General features: G+C 41.7%; 1 protein-coding gene across 2 annotated transcripts; it reads right to left on the bottom strand.

Moving 5' to 3' along the window:
• Positions 1-929: 929 nt before the first annotated feature.
• LOC115043212 (keratin, type II cytoskeletal 8-like) lies at positions 930-5,213 on the bottom strand. Of its 2 annotated transcripts, none has more exons than XM_029501477.1 (9): positions 4,753-5,213; positions 3,187-3,395; positions 3,029-3,089; positions 2,832-2,927; positions 2,566-2,730; positions 2,333-2,458; positions 2,014-2,234; positions 1,871-1,930; positions 930-1,784 (listed from the first exon to the last, which is right to left on the bottom strand). In XM_029501477.1, the coding sequence occupies exons 1-9, from the start codon at positions 5,116-5,118 to the stop codon at positions 1,625-1,627; spliced, it is 1,464 nt and encodes a 487-aa protein (XP_029357337.1). In that variant the 5' UTR covers positions 5,119-5,213; the 3' UTR covers positions 930-1,624. The 2 variants fall into 2 exon arrangements, with proteins under 2 accessions (XP_029357337.1, XP_029357336.1); XM_029501476.1 differs by having other exon boundaries at positions 930-1,779; positions 1,878-1,930; positions 4,753-5,212.
• Positions 5,214-8,882: the final 3,669 nt, after the last annotated feature.

Raw genomic sequence — 8,882 nt, 5'->3', positions numbered from 1 at the left:
AGCAGCAGAATAGCTTTTTTCATGTCTTTCTCAGGGAAAAAAGAAGCATCACCTGTAATTGTTTTTTGCTGCAGGTGTAACTGGTTCAGTGGAGGAAAAAAAGAAGAAAAAAGTGAGCTCCAGTTTTAACATTTGACAGTTATAATGAGTATGAGTCAGCCTCACCAATAATTCCTTTGGGACCAAATTCAAATAAAAGAGCTGCGTGATCAGCGCCAGCACTTATGCCTCTCAGGGGAAGTTACTGAAACTAAATTCCTGGTCAACCTGCCAATACTGTCGAGACCGTAAGAGCTTCAGGCGCATTTAAAATGCACCATTGTCTGATGTTTTTTTTACTCCACAGTATGACTGGCAGTGTGTGTGGGTGGTGGTGCTAAAGCTGCACGTCTTCCACGTTTTGTTTGCTCTCCTCTGAGTTGTATTCAACACGCACAATTGGCAAGAACATTTGGAGAGATTGCTTCTCACTGTCACAGTGGTGTGATAAATGTTTTCTGACGAGGTAGGTCCAAGGAGGCACGTCAGTTTGGTTGCATTAAATAAGACAACCAAGACTGGGGAGCATCAGCTACCACAGAAGACTCCTATCAGTGGACACAGGCTCACCAAGGGCAAAAATCATTTGACCAAACCTTCTTTGTATCAACAGTTCAGGCTGCTGGTGGTGTAATGTATCTGAGTCATGTGAAGTCTTTCAGAGTGTTAACATGGTGCTCATTGTAAAGTGCTCAGTGACAATGCATGCATTTCAAAGGTGGTTGCAAAACCAAGTAGGGAGAGTATGTGGCACAGCACTGCCACCATGTGAAATCTCACAGAGGATGTATCATCTTGCTACTGCTGTGCAAACCTCTCACTTGAAGCCCGCTGTGTTTTACTTCATACTGATGTCAACAACAATAAGACGCAGAGAGAGAAGCTGTACATGTGGTCCTCAGATTTATTTTATTCAGATTGCTTTTGATGACATTCATCAGTCAGTTGCTGATGAGGTTTTTACAAAATAAATCTGGTTTCAACTTTGTTTTGGCTTGAAGGCAAGGACAGGCAAAAGTAAGCAAGGAAACATTTGACACATAGTAAAAAGGAACAAGCCAGAAACCAGTCAGTTCATAGTTCAACTGTAAACATGTAATGTTACATACATTTATATTTTTTGAACTCTCTTGTGATCAGATGTGGTTAAGAACTTGTTCTTTTTACCAATGTTATGGAGTACAGGCTTTCAAATATTTGCCTTGCTTAGTTTTAACAGTCCATTAAACCCTGTGTGGGGGTTTTATTTTGTTTTTTTTTTTTGTTTTGGTTTTTTTCGGCCTCTTTTATTTCTTGGATGGAAATACAGAAAGAAAAAAAATTTTGGCCCTTCAGTGTTTAAGGCCACGTTCACCTTCAGAAACTCTTGTTAAATGATGCTGAGGTAAGTAAAGTAAAAAAAGCAGCCAGTGATCCTTGAGAGACAAATAATGGCAGTGTAACACAATCCAATGCATTTCTTTCAATTATGGAATCACTGATCTTGTCTTATTCAATGTTACAGTATTGTGTACCACCATGAAAAGGCACAGATATAGGCGAGTTTCAAAAGTTTCTGAAGGGGAATAGGGACAGCTCTCCTATCTTAATACACTCTCCTGGAACTGGTTGTTGTGACTGAGGACTTGGTGACGGTACCACCCAGGCCACCATAACCACCAGACAAGCTGCTGCCGCCATAACCACCAGACAAGCTGCTGCCGCTGCCAAAGCCAAACCCGCTGCTGGCGTTGGAGAAACCTGGAGTAAGAATGAATACAAGAGGTGTTATCATTAGTTCAGTCAATGTGTGGTCTGTTCATTTGAGTGTTACTTATGACAACAATGTAATGTCTTACCTCCAGAGGTCTGCTGGACATGGATGGTTGCATTTGCGCCTCCGCTGGCCAGTCTAATGGGTAAATTACGCATAGTCAGTGCCTAATTCAGATGTTTCAGCCATGAACCAACATTAAATGTTCAGGTTTATCCCACCTGGTCTCCTCTCCTTCCAGCAGTTTTCTGTAGGTGGCGATTTCGATGTCCAGGGCGAGCTTGACATTCATCAGTTCCTGGTATTCGCGCACCTGGCGGGCCATGTCCTGCTTGGCTCTCTGCAGAGCGTCCTCCAGATCCTTGATGCGGAGCTTGGCGTCCTTCACTGCCAGCTCACCACGCTCCTCAGCCTCTGCAATCTGGGCCTCAAGGCTTGCCCTCTGTAGAAAATTATGTCACAAATCATTTAAAAACGGCAAATCCTCCTTAGAGTGTATTAATAATGAGGTGTCATCATTGAGAAAGTCCTGAAATATACCTGTCCCTTGACAGCCTCAATCTCATTCTGGAGACGGGCAATCATGCGGTTCAGCTCAGAAATCTCAGCCTTGGTTGTGCGCAAGTCATCACCATACTGTCCGGCGGAAGTCTGCATCTCCTCATACTGTTATGAAAAATTCACTAGTATCATCAACATGACTCAGCAGTTTTTTGGAGAAGTGTTGCTATAAAAGAGGCAAGTAATATAGTTTGGCTTTGCTTTTCACTCACCTTCTGTTTGTACCAGGTCTCTGCCTCAGCCTTGCTGCGGTTGGCGATGTCCTCATACTGAGCACGCACTTCAGCCACAATGGCGTCCATGTCAAGGTTGCGGCTGTTGTCCATCTCCACAATGACGGAGGTGTCCTTGATCTGGCCCTGCAGCTCACGGAGCTCCTACAGAACCAAACGTTGATGCTCATCAGCTTTGAATCAAATACTTGTTATGCTAATAAGAAATAAGTTTGGCTGCATTGGAAGTTGTAGGCAGCACATACAGCCTCATAGACAGCCCTGAGGAAGTTGATCTCATCCTGAAGAGCATCAGCCTTGGCTTCCAGCTCCACCTTGTTCATGTAGGCAGCATCAACATCCTGGAAAGATTATGCAAACAGGAAGTGTTATAACAAGCCTGCTTAGACATCCTGGATAATAAAAAAAACAAACTTAAAGAGCTAGCTTGGTGCATTCCCACCTTCTTCAGGAGCACAAACTCATTCTCTGCAGCTGCACGTTTGTTGATTTCATCCTCATACCTGGTAGAACACGAAGCAACATATGATGAGTCCATTCTATCTATTCATATCATCTTTCATCATATCAGGCATGTGTTGCAGTATTGTGACTACTCACTTCCTCTTGAAGTCCTCAACCAGGCCCTGCATGTTCTTCAGTTCTCCCTCCAGCTTGACCTTCTCGTTGCCCAGTCCATCGAGCTGCCTGCGCAGATTGGCAATGTAGGCCTCGAACATGCTGTCAATGTTGGAGCGGGTGGTGGTCTGGTCCTGCAGGAGGCTCCATTTTGTCTCCAGCATCTTGTTCTGCTGTTCCAAGAAACGGACCTGTGCAAAAACATAACCAGAACAGATGTCTTATATATATTCTTTCAATAATTGAATGCGTTTTCTGTAGTAAATTGTATTCAAATAGGGATTGCTGTTTGATACTAGCGCCTTGAATGTCATTGACTGTTTTCAGCCTTAGATGACTAAAAAAAAAAATAAGCTCCTATCTTTGTTAAAGGTCTGGCCAAACAAAAAGTATTTGCAAGGTGTGTCATTTGCGGTATCAAGTTTTGAAATGCCTCACCCTTATCTGCAAGAATGAAAAGATACCAGCATATCTTTATTGCCACACCCTCGTCACAACAATTGTGACTCACGAAGGAATATCTTTGTGTGCACTCAAACAGGTTTACTTATAAAATGTGCAAAAAAGGACCTTTACGTTTTAGTGGGAATAGAATACATATTTTTAGTATGTTGTACTGACATATGGCTTTAACATGTGGTTTGAAAAGTTTGTATAGTATCTTTGTTTGCCTATGACTCATCCTACATGGTTGGTTGAGCCCCAGAAGCCTCATAGTGTTGCAGGCTGTAAAAAAAAATCTAGGTGTGGCAGATGAACTGCACAAGACAAAGCAGCTTGATATCATCAAAGGAGGGTTTTTGTCTGAATGCAAATTCCTGGAGTCAATCTGCATAAAGATAAACAGCATTTAGCTCAATGCAGCAAAGACTGTGAGACAGCTGCATTAACAACAACTGAACATTGAGTTACAGCTCTGTTCTGTATTTAGAAGTTGCGTTGCCTATGACAACCAGGTGATAGGTGAAATGTGCAAATAATTGACTTTGGACTCTGTGGACATAGTGAAGTTTGGTCCCTTCTCTTCCTACCAGCTGGCCATGTAAAACATGGGCGAGTCACTGTAATTGTACAATACCCACCCTTGTTTGGTTAATGGGCAGAGAGGCTCAGTTGGAGCAACAGGCCGTACCTTTATGCAGATTTCAAAGGGAGTAGCCTCGATCTGACAGAGTCACGATCCCCAACAGACTTTGAGATTTTTATAAGCTTTCCTAATCCTACGGGCTGTAACTTATTGATGGACACAACAGCACAAAGATAAAGCTCTCAGCTCTCTTGCTGTGTTAGCTGTGACAGTGAAAGATAACGTTTCATCAAGCGAACAATGCTCAGCATTTTCATCAAAAAAGCAAGGCTCTGTTGCTGTAGTTGGTTTGAAAAGTTTTCACATTTTTTCCAAAGAGATCCAAGAGGATAAATAAGACATCTACAAAGAAACAAATGTAGCCTGGGTAAGATGCAGGTTCCCAGCACTAAGATAATGAGGCCTAGTGGAAATTGGATAGCAAATATAAGGAAGTCAAACAAAGCTCATAAAAAACCAACCTTATCAATGAAGGAGGCGAAGCGGTTGTTGAGGGACTTGATCTGCTCCTTCTCCTGGGTGCGAACAGCCTGGATGGTGGGGTCGATCTCCAGGTTCAGCGGGGCCAGCAGGCTCTGGTTGACTTGGACAGCTGTGATCGGTGGTGGAATGAAACAGCCGGCTGCCTGGCCGCTAGAAAAGCCACCAGAAAAGCCAGTAGAAATGGCGCTAGAAAGGCCCAAGCCACCAGAGCTGGTCATACCAAAGCCAGGACTACTGCCAACAGAACTATAGCTGGTTCTTTTGATGTAGCTGCCAGAACCAGGTGTTGCATAGGACCTCCTGGAGCTGGTGGTGGAGCCTGCAATTGACATTGACTTCCTCATCTTTGCTGTGGTTTAGATTGGCAGCACTAGAGCAGGAGAAAACTGAAGATGTGCAGGCTTCAAAAGGAGAGTCAAGTCCCTCTGAGTGTCTAGCTGCAGACCCTGCCTGCTTTTATGGCTGCACTGAGTCAGGGGGAGGATCCTACTCAGCCACTTCAACCTGTACTCTCACTTTTTCTGTCCAGCCTCCCCCTCCACCTCAGCATACACGCCTCTGGCTCTGAATGACAGGAGTGGCCGAGCCTGTAGAACAGGTAGGGAAAGACTTCCAAAAGATAAGCAGTGACACACCCTGCACCGGGACAGGCTGAGAGGAGGATGGCGAAAGGGGCTTCAGGGGTGGTATGAAAAATGTTATTATGTAAGGAAAATGAGCCTCATTTGGTGGTCTGAAGTGAATATTCATTAATTTTACTACATTTCAAATCTAATGCAGTAAGAGACATTAATGAAATATATAGGAATGTACCACATCATTTGTATAATGTACAAAACACACACACACACACACAAAACTTTCACACATACTCACACGGGGAGAGAGAGTGACAGAAAGAGGCTTACTTACGCCCCTGCACCAAATCAACTGATCTCTCATGTAAAGCATGGAAACCTTTGTCAGAATAACCAGAGCATTAATTATTTTTGTTTGTAATTTTAGTCAGATTACATCTGAGCTATACAACTCATCTTGCACAAACACAGAGAACAGTGAAACCAGTGGTAACAACCAGGGTTCAGATTTATTTACTTTAATTGTTTAGTTTAATTTATTTACTTTAACATTAAACTTCTGGTGGCTTCTGGTTGCTTTGGCAAAGGCTTCAAAAAGTAAAACCTGAGAAATAGTTAGTTTTATTTCTGTATATCATGATCTCTTGTCCTAGTCCTGGTGGTAGAGCACATTCTATAAAACAATAGCTGCAGACATTGCAAGTTACTTACTTCTTTCACCCTGACCTCCTCTCTCATTCATTTTATTACGAAGATGTTTGCTAGAAGGGAGACAATTCATTCTTATAACTCAATTATATATAACATATAAATCAATTTTCAAACAACAAAACACACTGGTGGTCAATGCAGAGCACTCACAGGTTTTGTTATTGTCTTTTAGTGATCTTATTGAGATTTGGATAAATCTTTCTAAAACTGAGTTAACTGACTTCATGGCTTTTCCTCACTTCCACCGCTGTTGCAATAGTTTTTGATCTAATCTAAAAGCTAAATAGTGGTCCTTTGCAACTGCAGTATCCACTGCTCAGCTAAAGATAAAACTAGTTGATTAAACCAACTACAAGGGCAGCTGTTTTTCAGGGTCTCTTCTTTCTAAAACCAAAGTAGTTTGCTTCTCTCCGAACAAGTTCATCCTGACTCAGTGACAACATCTTAACAACCAGAAATTATTCCCATTCTCCCATTGGACCGTTGGTGGTGTGGTGTGGCTCCAAGCCAGGAACATCACGCTGCCAAGTGGGGTTGCTCACTGGTCAGCCAACCCCAAAGACAACTAAATGTATGCACAGACCTGAAAGTCTGCCCCACACAGTTCTCTGTTAGGCTGAGCCAAAGACCACACATTTGTGATGAAATACCACCAAAAGGACTCACCAGAGTTCCTTTGTGCTGAAAAAAAAAAAAGATTTTTTGTGACCAACGTCAAAAAAAATTAAATAAAAAGATGATCCTCCATGTAAGTGAATGAAACAGAATTTGACTAACTGGATTATTTATTTTGTTTTCGTCTGCAACAACATCCTTGTTCAAGTAAAAAATAGCTTTTCCAGTGAATCACTGATTTACTTCATAGATTTCATTTTAAGATCTAGATCTTTCAGTGTTTATTTAGCTGCAGCCAGCTGTCTCATAATCAAACACTATCCCTCTTGTTCCTTTTCTCTGCACCTCCGACGTGTGTGAGGCCTGCATTCTTTTTCGTTCTTCCCCAACTTTTCACATGCTCATGCCTTCAATTTCTACCATGGTGTGGAACTTTACTCTAAAGCTCAAATCTCTGCTGTCCAGCAGCCATTTGAAAATTTATGTGCTAGTTTTGCTTCTTACTTAGATTTAAACGGATGCACACAAGTGAGAATGTGAGGATTATGCAACCTTTACTTATCAATAACTACTCAGACACATATGCAGACACCTATATATCTTTCTCAGTTTGCTCATGCCGCAGTTACTCCATGCACACAATAAAGTGCCACAGGATAATAAATCAAAACCATACAATAGAGCAGTGGGAGGTGTCCACAACAAGATTTAATAGTTGCATTACTCAAGATCTTGATAAACACAGCTTAAGAGTGAGGAGGCTGAATATATGATAGGAAAAAAAGGTTTTGGAAGAAAAAATGGACACAAATAACAATCGTGGGCTTGTCTGTGCTTGTTTAAAATGCAATCGGTCACGGCTGTCATAAGTGAAAAGCTCAAGTCCAGTCAAGTCTGGATCAGATGAGTTCAGCCCTATACATGAAGTAAAAGTTCATGCAACCAGATGGGTCCAATGAAGGTATACAAGTTTTTGCATCGGCCCATTATTACTTGAGTCACATTGTGGCCATGTGTGTCAGTAGGTGGGGCAGGGCGAGGGTGTAACAATGCTGCAACTGTCTGTTAATGTGTTTGCATTATTTCTTATGGGACTGCGAATTCTCTTAATGCAGTTGTCCAGCATGTAAAAATACTCTGCAAGGGAAGGTATCTGCGTCATCATGACTTTATTTGTTGCAATACTCGTGAATAAATATAAATGGGTCTAACCAAATGCAGAAATACTCATATGTGAACAAATGTGCACAAGTGCCACTGTCACACTCATAACTAAACAAACTCGTAAAAATCTGAACTCTGAACTCTGAACTCTGAAATCTGAAATCTGAACACATCCTGCCTTCCCTTTTCTACCTCATTTTGTCATTTTGTTCTACTTTGGTTTCGCTGATACTTAATCAGGCTTTTTGATATTTTCTGTCAATTGAAGTTGTGCGTGCAAAAGCAAACAATGTGCAGCAAATTGCATAATATTTCTCCTTCAAGACTGCCTTCAGACAGAGTGCCATTGAACGGGTCCCCCTTTTGTGACGTGACATACCCCAGTCCATGCAGTCTGACTCATGCTGGTAGTGCATCCACACAGATAGGCTTTGGCTTTCCCGCACCTGATTTACGAATAATGTGAAGTATGAAGTTGCACTAGATCATAGATTCAAATACCAATAGATTATGTGCAAACTGGGTGTGGGCCATTTGTCATTTGTCAGTGTCTTTATTCTAAATATTTCTACAGAGGAGCCATTCAGACAACTGGCAGCGCAGAGTTTACAGTGTGAATGAAAGCTTCTTTCAGTGTGTAAATACCTCAGGAATTTGTGCACCCCCAAGACTGTCATACAGACATTACAAATCCACAAACCCAAATCCTGTCAAATAAGAAATACCTTACAAATATATTGTATCTGCAAGCTCGCTTTGTAATTAGAGGAACACATTATATTTAGATTAAAATTAATCCGCACAAATAGCTGCTGCTCTCATATACTTAATAATCCAGTGAAAGACAGACTTGTAGACATCGATATTAACTGAAAGTTTTATGATTGTCAGGGGTTAATAAAGGTTTGTGCTCCTGGCATTAGATGCTGCGCTTTTTATTTTTACGTTTGAACAGCTTTGCCTCTGGGTACTTAAACCTGACGAACAGCTCAAGCTTTCTATGTCTCAGGGTACTTTACTTCTTTTTCCTGTTTGTTGAA

The sequence above is a fragment of the Echeneis naucrates genome, chromosome 5 (genome assembly GCF_900963305.1).
Source record: "Echeneis naucrates chromosome 5, fEcheNa1.1, whole genome shotgun sequence".
Classification (NCBI taxonomy): domain Eukaryota; kingdom Metazoa; phylum Chordata; class Actinopteri; order Carangiformes; family Echeneidae; genus Echeneis; species Echeneis naucrates.
Note: the sequence above shows the minus strand (reverse complement) of the source record. Positions and strands in the feature narration are given on the sequence as shown.